The 18,638-nt window shown below is 47.2% G+C and overlaps 3 protein-coding genes across 3 annotated transcripts; 1 reads left to right on the top strand and 2 right to left on the bottom strand.

Moving 5' to 3' along the window:
• The first annotated feature begins 3,327 nt into the window (after window positions 1-3,327).
• Window positions 3,328-4,790, top strand: LOC123172474 (uncharacterized protein At4g15970). Its single transcript, XM_044589436.1, has 2 exons — window positions 3,328-3,680; window positions 3,758-4,790. The coding sequence occupies exons 1-2, from the start codon at window positions 3,462-3,464 to the stop codon at window positions 4,667-4,669; spliced, it is 1,131 nt and encodes a 376-aa protein (XP_044445371.1). The 5' UTR covers window positions 3,328-3,461; the 3' UTR covers window positions 4,670-4,790.
• Window positions 4,791-8,679: 3,889 nt separating this feature from the next.
• LOC123172465 (photosystem II reaction center W protein, chloroplastic) lies at window positions 8,680-9,605 on the bottom strand. Its single transcript, XM_044589425.1, has 2 exons — window positions 9,294-9,605; window positions 8,680-9,198 (listed from the first exon to the last, which is right to left on the bottom strand). The coding sequence occupies exons 1-2, from the start codon at window positions 9,352-9,354 to the stop codon at window positions 8,867-8,869; spliced, it is 393 nt and encodes a 130-aa protein (XP_044445360.1). The 5' UTR covers window positions 9,355-9,605; the 3' UTR covers window positions 8,680-8,866.
• A 364-nt stretch (window positions 9,606-9,969) lies between these two features.
• On the bottom strand, window positions 9,970-18,182 carry LOC123159959 (40S ribosomal protein S15-like). The gene is made up of 4 exons (XM_044577772.1): window positions 17,998-18,182; window positions 17,813-17,870; window positions 16,150-16,290; window positions 9,970-10,077 (listed from the first exon to the last, which is right to left on the bottom strand). Exons 1-4 carry the CDS (start codon window positions 18,180-18,182, stop codon window positions 9,970-9,972), a joined length of 492 nt encoding a protein of 163 aa, XP_044433707.1.
• Between the last annotated feature and the right edge of the window lie 456 nt (window positions 18,183-18,638).

Here is an 18,638-nt window from a genome sequence, read left to right as displayed (position 1 = left end):
TGGATTTGTAGATATGATGTAAAGTGTATGTGTTCAATGAAAGGTGAAATATACTCTCTCGCTGCCATAATATGGTACATGTGAGATTTTTTTTAAGTCAAACTATGTAAACTTTGACCAAGTTTATTGCGAAATTATCTCTTTCTACTATGTTAAATGTATAACATATGAAAATATACTTCATGATGAATCCAATGTATTAATTTGGTATTATAGATGTTCTTTTTTCATACAAACTTGGTCAAAGTTTTTATAGCTTGACTTTTAAAAAATCTCACATGCACTACATTTTGGCAAGGACGGATAATACACAAGGTATTTCTCAATCTTTTTTGAAGCTTGTGCAAAGATTATTGGTTCATGAAAATACAACCCCCTCCTCTCCTCACTTATTCTTTGCTATGCCATAAAAAAAATCTTATGTGGCAAAATCTACCGACAACTATCTTACAATTATTGGAGACGCCGTAAGTGTGAAAAACAAACTCTACAACGACTTGGGTGTCCGACCTTATGTCGGGCGTACAGTCCAACTTTGAGATTCGCGCAAACTCTTTTGCATATCCTAGAAAACACCTTACTTACATCCATTTGTAGATATTATGGCAGCGAGAGAATATATTTCACCTTTCATTAAACTACATATATACACTTTGTTGTAGTAGTTGTAAGATGAGATATTGGTTCATGACATGGCTATTTTTTAGAGACGATGAAACAAACAAACATACTATTGAAGATGCCCTTATTCATTCTTCTCACCCGTGACCCGAGAGCCATGTCAGAATAAGAGCAAGGCTAATAACATAGCCAACAACTGAGTATATAAGACCGCCATGTCATTAAGATTTGGCACTATTAACCACTGATCCAGTTGGTTTTTTTTAGAAAAGGAGGATGACCCCTGGCCTCTGCATCTGGGAGATGCATACGGCCACTTTATTGATTATTCTCGAGGACCTTACAAAGTATACAACAATATGCCTGAATACACTATCTTGGCAACATATGCCGCTACTCCTATCCATACGATGAAGGGGTGCTAGCTGGACCACTCAGACCACTCACCTAAGCCTAACATCAAAAGCCGGAAGCCCCAGCCGAGCCACATACCGGGTCTGGGGCACAATCAGGTCAGACGCACTCGTGTGTCGTCGCCGCCATCTTCCACAGGTCCGTCTTCAGATCAAATTGAGGCATCTATCTTGTCTGGCCACTCTGCCATCGACGTCACCATGACGCCAGACATCTACCTCCTCATGTGCGAGTCCATCCCGCGCATCGGACGCCGAGCCTCCACAGCGCCATGCCGCCGATAACCGCCGCCATCAATGAGTGAGATGAAGCACCGCTCCACCATCCCCCCAGCCATCACTTGCTCCAAAACGATGCCCCCAAGAGGGAAAGCGATAAAACGTCATCATCATCCGATCCGGAAGACCCAGATCTAGGGTTTCCGCCGGAGCATCCCAAGCCTGATGACGCAGACTGCAACGACGATGCCTCGACAAGGGAACGACATCTAAGACGCCGCCATCGTCCGCCATGACCGTAGTCGGCGCGATTTTCATCGGCAGTTGCTCCACCAGACGTGCGCCGCCGACGTCGCTGGTCCCTTCAACCGGAGTAAACTCCAAAACGATGCCCTAAAGAGGGACTACGACGCAAAATCGCCACCATCGCTCGATCCCAAGGAGATCTAGTGTTTCCCCCGGAGTTGCTCGCGCTGTCAAGAACCAGACAAGGGTAGAATCCCGACGTATCTGCCCAGCTGCCGACGAGTCGCACCCGCCACCATGCCAACGACAATCCAGCGATCAAGGCCCACGCCTGGGCATAGATCCGGCCTTGCTGCCCTAAACCGATCCGGCCACGCCGCCGCCGTCCCTGGCGACTGCGACGCACCAGACCGCGAGGCCGTTTGCCGCGGGGGAGCGAAGTCGTCGAGGTGCCGCCACCACCCGTCGTGGCGTCCGGCCCGCCGCCACGCTCCGGCCCGGGGGCGCCGGCCCGCGCCAGCCCCACCCGAACGAGAGGGCCCGAGTCCCCGCCACCGCCGGCGACGGCAGGCTTCGCCTGGCCGCGCCCTTGGGCGGCGACGAGGGAGGAGGTGGAGGAGAGGGGGAGGACCGGCCGACGGGATCTGGGGGCCTCCCGGCCGCCCACGCGGGGGGCGACTCGGGAGGGGGAGGGGGATCTGATCCAATTGGGTTGGCTCTAAGATTGCCTGTTAGGTTAATCATCTTTCAAACGTGCATCATCGCTTTGTGGACGCCTCCTCCCCAAAGATAAGGCTTGGTTTCCTCAGTCTCCCGCCGGCTCCGCCGCCGGTCCGCCTAGTCTCCGGTGGACTTAGGGCCATGGCGGCGCGGTGGATCCCGGTCCTTGCCGGCGGGAGGGCTCGTCTTTAGATGTTCCTTCAAGTTTTGTTAAGGGTTTGTGCCTGCTCAGGAAGCCAAGACGACGACAGCTATCTGAAGATGGAATAAGGTTCTCCCCGCCTAGTCTCCGTTCCGTTGTTGCATCTAGCATTGTCAGTGGGCCTGTGAAGGTGTGTCTCCGACGGATCTGTCTTTGGTGGATTTGCTCGGATTTTGTCGCAGTTCGTCTACGTTTGTGTGTCTTTAGGTTGGATCATTCCGATCTACGCTACTCTTCAACGGCGCCGGTTGTTGTTCTAGTGCGCTTGTCCTATGGGGCCTTAGCATGATGGCTTCTTGACTGTCTACTACAACAAGTTTTGTCCGGCTCCGGCGAGGGAGGGGCGATGACATCGGCTCGCTTTAGTGCTTGTATTCATCGATAGGTAGTCTACAGATCTAGATATAATTTTTTATTATTTTTAGTGTTTGTTGTACTGCCATGATTGAAGATTAATAGATTGATAGTTTTCCCAGAAACAAATGTTAGTCATCTTTCTCTTTTCCCTCATTTACCTTTTTTACATAAGGACACTCATGAATAAGAGTCCACCTCTTTTGTTTTTCATTGTCTCTCTCCTCTACATTATCAAAAGTGCTACGAAAACAATCTTATAACCCACTGTTAATATTGTACTTGCTCGATCTCTAACAACGTATAGACACCGCACACGTTTCCCGGAGCTCCATCGATCCCAGAGGCCTGAGTCAACTTCGTCTTCCTGCCGTAGGTAGCGCCTACATCGAGAGACGTAAAAGAATGGGCGCGATCAGAGGGGTTCATACGTGCTTCGCTGTGGCAGCAGATACGATAATTAATTTGCATCTGGATCGAGTAATGGAATTGCACATGAACGCACTTGCATCCCCAGTGGACTTTCACCTCTTCTTCAGTCGCGGCCATGAATGCACATGCACATGGAGGTTTGCGATTCACTGGCTCACTTGGGAAGCTGCATGACGATAGAGTAGCATTTTATTTTGCCTCTACGTACCACTAGCTACCATCAACGAGGGGAGGGTGGCCACTGGGCGATCGACATGGGCAGCCTGCACGACGGCGCCAGGGTCAGCCACTCGGTATCGTTCCTCCTCGGAGCTCTTCTCCCCACCGTGCTGCTCTTCTTCCTCGCCTCCGACCGGCTCGGCGAGAAGCTGGCAAGCATCTCAATCCCAAGCTTGGGGAATCAGAATGGACCAGCTCATCAGCAGATGAGCCATGCCAACCTCATCTCTACTCATGGTTCAGCTCAAGAAAAGGTGCGTATCAATGTATGTGCAGTGCAGTGTTACTTAATTTGCATGCTCATGTCACACTCACATGCATGCATGCGCAGGAGGTGAGAGCATTCCCGGGGCTGGCGGAGCTGCTGCCCAAGGTGGCGACGGACGACCGCACGGTGATCATCACGTCGGTGAACGAGGCGTGGGCGGCGCCGGGGTCGCTGCTGGACCTCTTCCGCGGAAGCTTCCGCGACGGCGAGGGCATCGCGCACCTCCTCAACCACACGCTCATCGTCGCCGTCGACGCCGCCGCGTACCGCCACTGCCGGCGCGTGCACCCGCACTGCTACCTCCTCGAGGCCGAGGCGACGGCCATGAACCTCAGCTCCGCCAGCGACTTCATGAGCGACGCCTACCTGGAGCTCGTGTGGGCCAAGCTGGAGCTGCAGCAGTGCGTCCTCCAGCTCGGCCACAACTTCCTCTTCACGGACGTGGACGTGGTGTGGCTCCGGGACCCGTTCCGGCACATCGGGGTGCACGCGGACATGGCCGTGTCCTGCGACATCTACTCCGGCGACGCCGACGCGCTCGACGGCAACTGGCCCAACACGGGCTTCTACTACGTCAAGGCGACGGGGCGGACGGTGGAGATGATGCGGCGGTGGCGGGCGGCGCGGTGGCGGTTCCCTAGGGACCACGAGCAGGCCGTCTTCAACCAGATCAAGCACGAGCTGGCCTCCGCCGACGGCGGCCTGCGGCTGCGGTTCCAGTTCCTCGACACGGCCCGCTTCGGCGGATTCTGCCGGCTGTTCCGCAACGACATGGCCAGGGCGTGCACCATGCACGCTACCTGCTGCTTCGGCCTGGGGAAGAAGTTGAGCGATCTCCGGGACGTGCTCCGGCAGTGGAACAACTACTCGGCCATGACGCCGCCGGAGAGGAGGAATGCCAAGTCCGCCGGGTGGCGCGTCCCGGCCAAGTGCGGGACGCCTGACAAGAGGGCGCCGCCGGGGCCGGGGTCCTGATCCCGGCCGGCGCGTGATTCTGGATTTATTTGCTGAGGCATCGCTTGTAGTACAAGGATTTTTTTCGTGTCTCGTTCAGAAATAACAGCAAAAATAAAGAGAAAAAAGGGCAACATAATGATCGAACTACATGTTGGGCCATGTCCTAGCTGAAAGCAGATCGCTCAGTTGTTGCATTCCTTTCTTTTTTATAACCTACTGATAACACGCCAGCCTCCCCTAAAAAAGGATAACACGTCGGCCTAGCTACACTAAAGAAATTTCTTTCCGGAGTCAACCCATTTATATTTGGGAAACTTTTATATACGGTGCGCCGGCCAATTTTCGGCCGGTCACGCTCACTCACGCGCACAACACACGTATCACGCTGACTTTTCTTGCCACACTGGTGCGGTCCCAGGCAAACTGCTCCTACACGTCTCACGCGCACGATATGGGGCCCACATGACTGCCCTTCTTTTTCTCCCTAGTTATCTCTTGCCTTATCTGTTACCTTTCTTCTACCTCCAGCCACATTAAGATCTTTTTTCTGCTACGAAGTGTTGCATCCGGCTGGGAAAAACGCTGCAACCGACAAAATAAAAAGCTGGAACCGATGAATAAAAAAGCTGGAAATAAAAGACGGCTGATTTTTTGCTGGAACCAACAGAGTCGGTGCTACAACCATGTAGAAAAGATGATGCAACCATGGAGGGCGGTTGACAAGAGTTTTGCTGGAAGTACCGATGTGAGCTGCAACCAGAAGATGTTTTTGCTGCAACCGGCAATCACAAAAGCTACAACCGGTGATCAATTTTGCTTCATGGACGACATGGTGGCGGCACCGACGAGCATTTTTTGCTGGAACCAGCACAATATTTTGCTACTAACAGCTAACATTTTTGTTGCCACCAGCAAACCACAGTCAAAGTTTTTCTGAAAACGATGGGAACTTTTTTCTTTTTTTGTGTTTGCTACAACCACATCATTTTTTTTGCTGCAATCAGCAACCACAGAAGCTACATCCGGTTAACATTTTTGCTACAATGACGACGGCGGGCTGCAGCGGTAAGCTTTTTTGCTGGAAGCGATAAACTTTTTTGCTACAACCGGTGTCGTTTTTTGTTGGAACCAGCAAGAGCCTCGGGTGGGCACACGGCGAGGTACAGCGCGAGCACAATGACAGGTGTTGCGGCCGGCGCCACCGGAGATGCGGCCATCTCCCCCGGAGCTGCAAACCTGCAACCACGAGTGCAACCATGGGCGCATGCTGCTGCATCCACGGAGGTGAGGAACGCATGAAGGCGGCATAGGTGAGGGCGGCGACCGGCGGTGAGGAGGCGAGGCGGTTGGCACGTGCAAAGGCGTCGGCGCGTGCGAAGGCTGGCCTCTCCTTTTTCCGTGCGGGAGGTTGAAGATGAGAGAGGTTGGGGACGAAGGGATCTGATGGCTCGGGGGGCCCAGATCTGACGGCTGGGGCTTGACCGACCCAACGATTGGGCCGGTGCGCCGGCGCAGATCGCTGCCCTTTATATTTTCTTTATGTGAATGATTGTTATAGCTAGCACGTTTTCTATTGGACCCCGATAAATCCCAAACGTTCAGGTCTCCTTTGGTTCGTATGATAGGATCACCATAGGAATAAGAAACTTATAGGAAATGAGCTGACATGTATCTCAAATTCTATGAGTAGGAATAGGAAAAGAGATGTCATTTGATTCACATCGTAGGATTTTTACATTGAATCTAGGCTCATGTTTATTTTTCTTTGAAATATGCAGAATAAGAACCAATCCTATGTAGGAATAGGAATTCATTCCTATGAACTAAAGGGCTCTAAAGAAAAAATTCCTACAAGAATCCTATCCTATAGAATTCCTGCAAAGTTCCTGCAAACCAAAGGAGGCCTCAAATTTAGTTAACGCGAGGTGGCCGTGGCAATTTTTGTCCTAGTTAGTTTTTTGCGAGAAAATTGCCATGTTTGCCGCTTAAACTTTCAGCTCATGTCAACTAAAGTTGCCATGAAAAACATTAAGGTTGTCATACTTCAAATCCGAACGTTCAGGATTTATCATTTCCGTTTTTATTTGTTTTCTTTTTATTCTCAAATGTTCAAGTTTTAATTTTGGAGTTAATGGATGTTTAAACCTTTTCGGTTTTGTTGTTTCTGCATGTTTGATGTTCAAACTCCTAAAATAAGGACACGACTAGCCATAAGATGCCCTAGATTTGGCATAACCATAGGGTGTTAGGGCAACTCTAACCGGCCGATCCAAACGGACACGGATTTTGTCCGTTTTTTGTCCGTTTGGGTCAGCAAAACGGACAGCGGATAGACAAACGCATCTGGACGGGACTGTGAACCCAATGGTGGTTAGGACAATTCACCGACTCCCATTGGCACGCTCGAAAAAAAGTTCTGACAACCCTACTGGTTTGAATGCATGTACTAAATGACAAAATTGCTGATGTCATCCTGTAGTAAATGCGAAATTCAAAAGGTTTTGTAGGTCAAACCGTTTATGATCCGGTTTTACTATTGGACTAGTCGCCTTGAGACCTTCAACATTAGATCTCATGTTAGTATATTTCGACGATACTTTTTTTTGTACCCAAAAGCTACCCACCATTAACATGTAAGTTATCCACCCAAGCAGCGATTAATTTTGGACGTGGCAAGAAGTAACAGAGCATATAAAAAGAAGATCACGCAAGATCTCACGAATTTTGAGAGTCAAGTAACAGAACATATAAAAAGAAGAAACAAACAATTTAAAAGAAAATTTTACACGAATCTTCACACACGATCGCATGAATATAGTATCAACTTAATCTTTGTTAAGTGGTTGTTTGGATAAACGAAATTAATGCCTAGTTTTAACAGAACATGTTTTAGTAGGATTTTTTGGAAAACTAGTTTTATTAATATTTCGGTTAGGAATAAGCATGCACAAGACCTTGTTTGGATGGTAAAACATGTTTAAGCACGGGGGACTGGCGGACTGCACCGTCGCCGCCGCGTCCTCGCATCGGCAGAAGAGATGGTCGTGTCTAGCAATCCATCATGGATGCCGTGGTAGGCCGTCTCAATGCTCACGAACATGAATCTTAGGAGAAGAAATAACACTCGTGTGACAGACATGTGAATGACCAATCATTGAAGAACAAGAATTAGCATACAAGGAATCTGCTGAGGCTGCACATGCTCAAGATCAAATTGTTGAGACAAGCATTTAGGACTCGAACCAAGCCCTGAAGACGTTGGTGATGTAGTGCCGACCTGCTTGGGAAGGACCGATGGTTGACTGTGATGCGACGGCCGCCGCGGGATGAGTGCTCGCGGAGGAAGGATCAGTGGTTAACAGTGATGACGACGGCCCGGCGATGGCAACGGCCATGAGCGCTGCGAGATGAGTTGTCGCTGGGAAGGAGAAAACCAGTTGTCGCTGGGGAAGAAGAAGACCAGTGGTCGACGTCGCGGCCGGCGCGGCGCGGGAGGACCGGTTACGGTGATGGCCATGGGCGATGCAAGATGAGTTGTTGCTGGGGAAGAAGAAACATGCATGCCAGCTGCGCCATGCGCCGATCGCGGCGGCAGATGAAGAATTGGTTTATAGAAAAACGTCAAATAGTCGTTTTTTTATAAACTCGGTTTTTCAGTTTTACTAAAACTAAGATCTCCTTATCCAGGGATTTGTTACGTTAACCAAACAGAGTTTTAGTTTGTTATAGCCGAAAACATGTGTAGGCCAAACTGGTTTAGTAAAATCCCAGTATCCAAACAAGTCTTAGTCGACTGAGATTTAGCAATCCCGATTAATTTTCAGTTTAAAACTATATCCCACTTTTGATTGTTCTTTTCATTTTTTTTCGAGTTTTAAAGTTACCACCTAGTTTCATAAGTGAGTTAGGGACGTGTACAAGTGGATAACTATACACAAGGCCTCATCTTACTTTGAACCGCAAGGCTTGTGTGAGATGGATGAATTAACACAACTGGACTTGCTTCGTAGTACTGGCAGAGATTTGCGTTGAAGATCCAAACAACAAGTTAACAACTGCAACGGTTTAACACTGACATATACTGCATCTTACAGTTCACCTACCGTAATCAGTAACTCAGCATTCGTCCATGCTTAGGCTGACGGTAATTACGCAAAGCTTTCAAGGATGAGGCGGGGCAGGCAGGAGGAAGAAGATGGTGGTGGTGGTGCGACTTCAGAGGGAGAGGCCGCCGGACTCGTCGTCGTCGTCGAGGGTGGAGGAGTAGACGGTGTAGAGGGACCAGATGAGGCCGAACACGCCCAGCAGGATCCACCCCAGCAGGTTGTTGCTCAGCCCCAGGCTCAGCCCCGTGCCCTCCGTCGACATCCGCTCGTCCACCAGCGCCAGCGCCGGGGACGCCGCCGTCGCAGACACCGCTGCGCTCGCCGCGGCCAGCAGCGGCGCGCCCTTCACGACCGCCGGACTCGCCGCAGCTGCCTCCTTGCCGTCCTTGGAGTAGCCGCACCTCAGCTTCTCAGCCCTGGTCACCCTCAGCTGAGGGAGCCCTGCAGCCCAGTGCCCCAGCATCAGCGTCTCAACATTAACAAACTTCATATGGTCGACATTCTTACAGGGGATGACAATTGACAAGGTTGCCTACCTAGAGCTTGCGCCGGCCTGGCGGTGACGACAGTGGCGGCGGCAGGGCTGATCATTGCCATTGTAGACCTGGCCTGAGCTCCGGGGAAGATCCAGCAAGTGAGAGCAGGGGAACCAACTCAAGTGTAGGTGAGCAAATTCTCTGGGTATCCTGGCGCCGTATATGTCCTATCCCCTTGGGTCCAATTGGCATTTGCCAACTGGACACCACAGGTACCTAATCGAAAAGTAACCAGAGATTTACACGGTGAACAAGACCCCAACCAGGCAAACCCCACCAAGTTGAGGTTGGAATGGTGGACACATCATCAAAGGCAAAAACTATCTATAAGTGCCATAAGTATCAGAAGGTTGCAAAGTGCACATCATGGACAATGGACCTGGCACACCAGGAACCAGAGGATGCAGAAAGACAAACCAAGTGGGCATAGATAACAGATGCTGCTTTCACTCCCCTCAATTTTCCACACATAGGTTTCCTACAGCTCCACTAGACAGACATACTAGAAGTTCCACCTCATGCTTCCACTAGATAAATATACTAGAAGTTCTTCCACTTCAGACAAAAATAGATATACTAGAAGTTCTTCCACTTCAGACAAAACGGGCATACGCGGCGTTCACTCCAGGCAGAGGTACATGGAGTCGGCCGAGGGCACGCAGGCCGCAGGATCCTTTCACTTGAGAGGAATGAACCTCGAGGAGTGGGTGGCGCCGATGCCGGGCCTCCCGTGCTTGACGGGCTTGTAGCTGATGGAGAACTCGGCGAGGTAGTGGCCAATCATCTCGGGCTCACTAGTAAGAAAAGGGGCTTTTACCCCGGTTCATAAGGGCCTTTAGTCCCGGTTCTGGAACCGGGACTAAAGGACCGTTACTAATGCCCTAGCCCTTTAGTCCTGGTTCTTACACGAACCGGGACTAAAGGCCGTCCACGTGGCCGGTGCGTGGAGCCCAGGCAGGAGGGCCTTTGGTCCCGGTTGGTAATAGGCATCCACGCGTCAGCACCTGGCAGGAGCTGAGGTTTTTGTTTTTTTTGAAGGGGGGGGGGGGGTTTGGGGGTTTTGGGGGGTTAATTTAGGTTGTTATTAGGTAGCTATTAGAGAGAAGTGTCCTCTCTTATATCTCCGTGCTTGGTTTACCAACGCTACGTACTGCTATGCCTAAACATGGCTTAGATTGAAGTGAAGGCAACATGTGGTGCATGTCGAAAGTAATACTAATCCGGACTTGATCAAGTTTGGATTGTACTACTTTCGACACGCACCACATGCATGTTGCCTTCACTTCAATCCAATCCATGTTCATTTCACCCGCTGATATATAATAACTCTTCATGCGCGCATCATGCATCATCATATATAATAACAAGTCCTACTAATCATCATCATACAACTTCTACTCGTTATTAATAACAAGTCATACGATCATCATCCTCACAGTCATCGAACCAACCCTACTTAATTGTTCTTAGCACATGATCATCAGTATTAGGTAGGACCGAAATACCCTCTTTAAGGTAAAATAGCATAAAACAATATAGACCCTGACTCTCCATTATGGAGAATGGAGATCATCCTGTCTCCAATTCTTGCGCCTCGCTTCCTTTTGCTTCCAAGAACCTCCTTGCGACTGTCCATACATTTTTTCCATTCTTTGATTTGCATGTCTCCACTTCTTTTAGAAATCCGGTATGGACAGTTGAGATTCGTAGGATGACCTGGTTGTATATTCAAAACATCAAGCCTACCATTCTGATACATCAAATGAGGCACACAATCCTCTGGGATTATCTGTTGAAAAACATAGTAATAACTTCATAGTTAGCAATGATAATGTACTAGTTTTAGAACTATGCAAAATATGCACGGATGTCGTAATAGTAAGAAATCTTACCAGGGTATCTCCATAGTAGTTACCGTAGTTCAACACGTGCACTAGTGGCACGTATTGACCATAATGTTGAGGAGTTTGATTGTAGATATTGTAATTCTCAATATCAGTACAAAATCCGACCAGATGAGTTTTCTCCTTATAAGTTAACTCAGAGCCATCGGTGTAGTAGGTTCTGTCTACCATGTTCCGCACATTGTTTGAACAATCAAAATAAGCTGTCAATGAAAATAAGCTGTCAACTATTTTGAAATGAACAATATAAATTAGCTAATAACTATGTTTGAGAAACTCACATAGCGGTAGAATTGGAGGCGTATCAACAAGGACCCAAATGTCCATATTGTCTTGCTCGATGTCAGGATCACCAAGATCCATGGTGACAAGCATACCCTCATCAAAACCATACATCTTGCAAAATGCTTCCCAATTTTTGCAACCAAAATGGGTTACGCTCTCAGAATTATACAGCTTTACTTCAAAATCTATATCATGATGGGTCCTTAGGTGAATTTTCTTTGTTTCCATACTTTCATGGTCTTCAAAACCCATCCTCTCCAAGACGTAGCGTCTTGCATGGCATGGGATAAGCTAGCCGAATTGTAAAAGATGAAAAGTACACGTTGAAATAGTTGAAGTCGTGCTTAATTACGAAAAAATAACACTTGTCGTCGTTGCGTACCGTTTCAACATCGAACGTCTCCTCCAGCTTAATACTGAAGCGCCGATCTTCGTCCAGGTGAGGCCTGTCGCACTGACCTCGGTCGTCGTGGCACCAGTCGCACTCCCCCGGGAGACTTTCGTCGTCCGAGTACGACATTTCCTATGTTCATAATTCAAATATTAAACATCTACAATTAAATATATGTACTAAAAAACCTAAGTTAGATCATTATTATTCATCACGGGTTGACTATCGGTTTGTCGAGTCTTTTCTTGAAAACTCTCAGCTCACGTGGTGTATACATTCGACCGTTGGTGATGGTCGCTCCTCCCTTTGTCCCCGTGTGCATTACACCAAAATGTCTAGCTAGCACACGGGAACAAAGGAGAAGCGACCCCCACGACAACAGTCGGGATTCTTCGTCCTCTCATATATATATGGTGGAACTCTCCCTCACTGATTCCTCTCTGACATTTGCGACCGTCGGTGATGGTAGCTCCTCCTTTCGTTCTCGAGTGCATTACACCAAATTGTCTAGCACACGGGAACGAAGGAGAAGCTACCCCCACGACAACAGTCGGGATTCTTCGTCCTCTCATATATGGTGGAGACTCGACAGACTTACAGTCAACCCGAAATATCGTTTAATTATCTTTCTAAAAGAGGATTTGGCTGGTCTCACCTCGATGTCGGAGGGGGCGGTGACGGGGACGACGGCGGGGATGATGGAGGGGCCGGGGGCTCCTAGATTTCTGCGAAAACAAAAACCCTATAAGCTATCAACTAATCATAGTGCTCTCCAATTTTAGCATTCAAAGTAGGATCGGAGTAGTTTTCCACTTTGAGCATTCAATAAGCAAAATCAAATCACAAAATAAAGTAGTATTCAAATTAGGATGCATTCAATTATAAGCAAAACTACATCATCTCCATGCGTCCGTACATCGTCGAATATTATCACTAATACACCTCGAATACTATCATACATATAGCATCGCTAGTACAGCTAGAACAGTAGCGCCCGACGGGTATCGGCGCGGGCGGTGGACACCCAAAGGGACGGAACCATCACAGGATCATAGCTCCAGTGAGATCCCTGAAGAACCTGCCAGGTATTGTCGAACCTGCCCTCCAACGCAACCATGTAGCGACGGACGTGCTGGTCCTCCTCGCTGACACGGTGACGTACCACCTCCGCGGTGTCCGGAAGCCTCGGCACCGTCACTGGCCCACGCGAGCGCCACCAAACAAGGATCGGGTCAACGACGGGCTGGTTCCTCACCAACCTACGCCCACCGGAAGGTAGCACCTCCCAAAACCAGCCCGGCGGAGCCCAGTCCCGGACATGGCCCCTCTGATCAAGCCGGCCTCCTCCGCCGAGTCGACGACGAGGATGCGGGATAGGCATCGTCGACGTCGATGCGGGAATAATTGCTTTAACTAAAAAAACAAACTAGTTCTATTAATTTCCTTGCTAAAAATAAACTACTTCTATAGTAAAATAAACTAGTTTTGTTAAATCAACTAGTTCAACTACTAATTAAGCACTTACTATAAATAAAATAAAGTAGTTTTATTAATTAATCAACTAGTTCAACTACTAAGCACTTACTATAAATAAATAAAATAAAGTAGTTCTTACTAAAAATAAACTACTTCTATATATAGTAAAATTTAATAAAATAGTTCTATTAATTAATCAACTAGTTCAACTACTAAGCACTTACTATAAATAAATAAAATAAAGTAGTTCTTACTAAAAATAAACTACTTCTATATATAGTAAAATTTAATAAAATAGTTTTATTAATTAATCAACTAGTTCAACTACTAAGCACTTACTATAAATATATAAAATAAAGTAGTTCTTACTAAAAATAAACTACTTCTATATATAGTAAAATTTAATAAAATAGTTTTATTAAATCAACTAGCTAGTTCAACTACTAAGCACTTATAACCTAAAATCATATAGCTACATTATATTCATACATACATAGTTCTATAAAATTGTATGAACATTATATTCATACATACATAGCCACATCCATTCATCATATAGCTACCACATACATATATATATACATTATATATATGAAAAAATGCAATGAACAAAAAAATAATACAAATTATATGAAAAAAAATAAACAGAGCCGTGGCGTGGCGGCGCTCACATCGGCGACGGAGGGCGACGGCGTGGGCGGCGGAGGGCGACGGCGTGGGTGGCGGAGGGCGACGGCGACCGCGGCGGGCCGGGGGCGGAGGGCGACGGTGACGTACGGGCGACGGCTCGGGGGCGCGCGGCGGAGGCCGACGGCGACGGCGGCGGGGGGCGGAGGACGACGGCGACGGGCGATGGCGTGGGCTCGGGGGCACGGGCGACGGCGACGGCGGCGGGGCAGCCTGGCGGCGTAGATCGAGCTCGCGGCGTCGTCGGGCGGGGGGAAACTGGCGATGGAAATCTGAAAATTTCCTAAGTGCTGCTTATATAGCAAAGGCTTTGGTCCCGGTTCAACGCACAAACCGGAACCAATACCCACCCTTTAGTCCCGGTTGGTGGCACCAACCGGGACCAAAGGCCTCTTTTCACCAGCGCAAAGGGCGGGAAGCAGAGGGCTTTGGTCCCGGTTGGTGGCACCAACCGGGACCAAAGGGGAGCATTGGTTCCGGTTGGAGCCACCAACCGGGACTAATGTGCTGGCGCGGTGCGGTGGGAAGTTTAGTCCCACCTCGCTAGCTGAGAGAGCTCAGCACCTGTTTATAAGCTGCGTTGCAGCTCAGGTGCTGAGCTCCTCTCTAATATGCAGGCATTACATGCCTACCTTTGTCACTGCCATGTTGGGCCTATTGGGCCTGCGGGCCTGCATCCTGGCCCATGTGCAGATGGGTTTCTAGTCGTATGCAGGCCGTGTGGCCCATTAGGCGGCATTTTTTTATTTTTCCAGTATTTTTTGTTTTTTGAATTTTTTTTTGATTTTTGCTTTATTTTTTTATTCTTTTTGCTTTTAGCTCAGAATAATTATAAACTTTCTGTTACTCCATTAGTTTCCAAATTTGAATAGTTTAAATTTCATCCGGAAACTCGTCTGTTACAAAGGGATTTCATTTTTTTAAACTTATTTGAACTCCTGACTTTTTGTGTGTTCAAAATGCACCATTCAAAGCCACATCATCATTTTTCAATCCTTTCTGACTTCATTTGTTATTTTTCATGCATTTACTAATTATTTTGAGCTATAAGACCCTAAAATTGAAAAGCATTTCAAATGAACTCTGAAAAGGTTGAAAGTTGGCATGATATCATCATTTCATCCACATAGCATGTGCAAGAAAGTTGAGAGGGTTACGGCAAAAACTGGATGCACTTCGTGTACAAAACGGACAATCTCTTTCAAAGTATCAGGATTTCATCCGGAAACTCGTCTGTTACAAAGGGATTTCATTTTTTAAAACTTATTTGAACTCCTGACTTTTTGTGTGTTCAAAATGCACCATTCAAAGCCACATCATCATTTTTCAATCCTTTCTGACTTCATTTGTTATTTTTCATGCATTTACTAATTATTTTGAGCTATAAGACCCTAAAATTGAAAAGCATTTCAAATGAACTCTGAAAAGGTTTTGTTTCTACTTACAACAAAAAACTTATTTATTTTATTTCTAATTACTTATGTATTTTACTTTAATTATTTTATTTTTATTTATTTTACTGCTGCTATTTTTACTTAATTTATTAAGGTTTATTTATTGTAGTTACTATAGTTTATTTTATTTTATTTTATTAAGGTTTATTTAGTTTTATTTATTTTATTAAGGTTTATTTATTTTATAAATATAAAAAATGAACATAGATGCACTTATAGAGAAAATTCAACCTAAATTCATAATAAATTTCTATGAAATTTACTATGAATTTAGGTCAAATTTCCTGTATAAGGGCATCTATTTTCACTTTAAGAGAAGCTCAACAAGGCATAGAGGGACGGGCTTATAAACTGGTGTGAGCGCCCTTCGGTTGGCGAGGTGGGACTAAACACTGGCCGCAACTAGGACCAGTCCTTTAGTCCCGGTTTGTGGTATGAACCGGGACTAAAGGGTGGTGGGCCAGGAGCGTGGCCCATTGGTCCCGGTTTGTACCACCAACCGGGACCAAAGGGTCCATACGAACCGGGACCAATGCCCACGAGGCCCCGGCCGGCCCCCTGGGCTCACGAACCGGGACCAATGCTCACATTAGTCCCGGTTCGTGACTGAACCGGGGCTAATGTGAAAACTGCCCTGTGACCTAAGCCCTGTTTTCTACTAGTGGTTTGATCTCAATCTGGTTGAAGGTTTTCCCATTGTACACTGCAATCTGGCTGCCTACCATCTCTGGCACGATGATCATGTCGCGCAGATGAGTCTTCACAACCCCTGGCTTTTCACCAGCAAGTGCCTCCATTTTCTGTACATTTTCAGAGAAAAAGGAATGAGCTTCAGTTGCTTGAACTCGAACCAATAAAGCAATAGAATTGATGGTTCAAATCAAAACAGCATTATAAGTGTACTGTTAGAACTTGATGTCACACACTCACACTAATATCTTAGAAATGATAAAGACGCCTCAAACAAATACCTATACAGTAATACAGATAACATCGTTCAACACCTATCAAGGCACATATACTCGGGAGTTTATATCATACATTTCTAGTTATTCATTTTCTTTTCTTTCCTGCCACAATAAAAAAATGGATACTACTCACAGCAATTGGAGAACACTAAATGTATCCCAGTAGAAGATGCAAAATAGACTGCCACCACTGTTCAGCACTACTATACAGCCAGCTAGTGATTCATAGTGGTCAAAAGACCAACCAATAAGAATTCACTTGTGCGAAGGTTCATAGCTTTGCATTGATATTTGATATTCCCATTTATCGAACATCAGTATTCCCACAACCATAAACCCAGAACAAGAAGATGCTAGCTCAAGAATATACAGTATGTGCACTAGCTAGACAAACATTCATTCGTCTGTAGAGTAAGCAAAATATTTGAGCCCAGCAAAGAGAACCAGACTGCATCAGGAAAGTGACATATGCGCAAGATAATTTCAAAGATTTTATTAACAACCTACAATCCCAACTTAATGCTATGGTTGTTGCCAAACATCTTAGTGCAGCAAACAGTAAAAATGCCACGATGTTTTTCTACACATCCTCGTCAATAATAGTGTCGGCTAGCAACAAAATGGACATTTCGGAGTGTACATTATACATCAAATTCACCCCAAAAATGTACTCAGTCCAATGTTTTGGCCAGAAAATGTACATGCCACCATATTTAAACATACATGGAGAACATCAAACCCCAACTTATTTTTTCTGTACACCCGCTTCAATAACAGTGTCAGTGAAAGCAAACAAACTGAACATTCCAGGTACTGCAGGCTACAGCCACCAAGAATATAATCGGTCAATTTCACCCAAAATAGTACTCAGTCGAATGTTTTGGCCAGAAAATGTACTTGATCAGGCGATTCCACGCTACAATCCAAGCATACATGCTAATTTCAAGGATTTTACTATTAGCAATATAACTTCAAGGATTTTATTAACAACCTACAGTACCAACTTAATGCTAAGGTATGTTCAATGTTGCCAAACACCTTAGTGCTGCAAACAGTGCATGCCACGATATTTAAACCTACAGGAAGCATGGAAAATGTACCAAAGTCCAATGTTTTGGCCAGAAAATGTACTTGATCAGGCGTTTGCACGCTGCATTCCAAGCACACAAGCTAATTCATATGAGTAAGTTACAAATCACATGCAGTCGGCAGCACGCCCATCCATAAAAAAGAGACATTTTTCAGGCATACTGTCGCTGGCAAGTGGCACAACTGTTTAACACGGAGACAGTTATAAATAGCAGGCAGTGCATTCCACCCAGGAGCAGAGAGGCAAGGGAGGAGGATCCATTACCGCCTTGCGCAGCTTCCTGATGAGCGCCAAGGGCCTCCTCTTCAGCCCCCTCTGGAACCTACAGCAACACCAAAGCACAGCACTTTCTTTCAGACAAACGAGCTAGCAGTTCCCTTCAACTTGAAGAGATTCCACTCTCGCTCGCTCTCTCAAGTTAGACGCACGCCGCTGGGGGCGGGGTGTACCTTCTGCGGCCGCGGGCGGGGAGGAGCTGGACGAGGTCGTCGGTGGAGATGTCGAGGAGCGCGTCGAGGTCCACTCCGCGGTAGGTGAACTTGCGGAACGTCCTCTTCTTCGGCTGCCCGGCCGCCGCGGCGGCCACCTTCGTCCCCACGGCGACGTTCGCCTGCAACGCGATTACGCAGCGCATGGGTTAGACCGGCCGGCTATCGGGAAATGCGGGAGGGTTGGTTTGGGGGAGGGGCGAGGAGGGCGGAGGGCGGAGGGCGGAGCTCACCATGGCTGGCTGCGGCTGGTTGGGGGAGGAGGAGAGAAGGTGGCGAGGAACAGCGGTCGGGGGAGCAGCGGAGGAGGCGGCGCTAGGGCTTTTGGTGAAAATGGGGAATGTTTGTCCGTGGCCGTGGTAATACGTACTCCTATTAGTTAGGACATATACTCCTATTAGTTAGGACATTTATTTTTTACTCCCTATGTCCCATAATGTAAAACTTTTTTTTGACACTATGAGACAGAGGGAGTATTTATTTTAGAATTGATGAGTTGGCATTTATTAGACTAATGAAGTAGCTTATTGACAATAGGGCAGTGCTACACGTCCGCGGGTGATAATTCGAAAGATCCATCACCCCACAACCGTTGGATGGAG

Source organism: Triticum aestivum, chromosome 1D (genome assembly GCF_018294505.1).
Source record: "Triticum aestivum cultivar Chinese Spring chromosome 1D, IWGSC CS RefSeq v2.1, whole genome shotgun sequence".
NCBI lineage: Eukaryota > Viridiplantae > Streptophyta > Magnoliopsida > Poales > Poaceae > Triticum > Triticum aestivum.
Note: the sequence above shows the minus strand (reverse complement) of the source record. Positions and strands in the feature narration are given on the sequence as shown.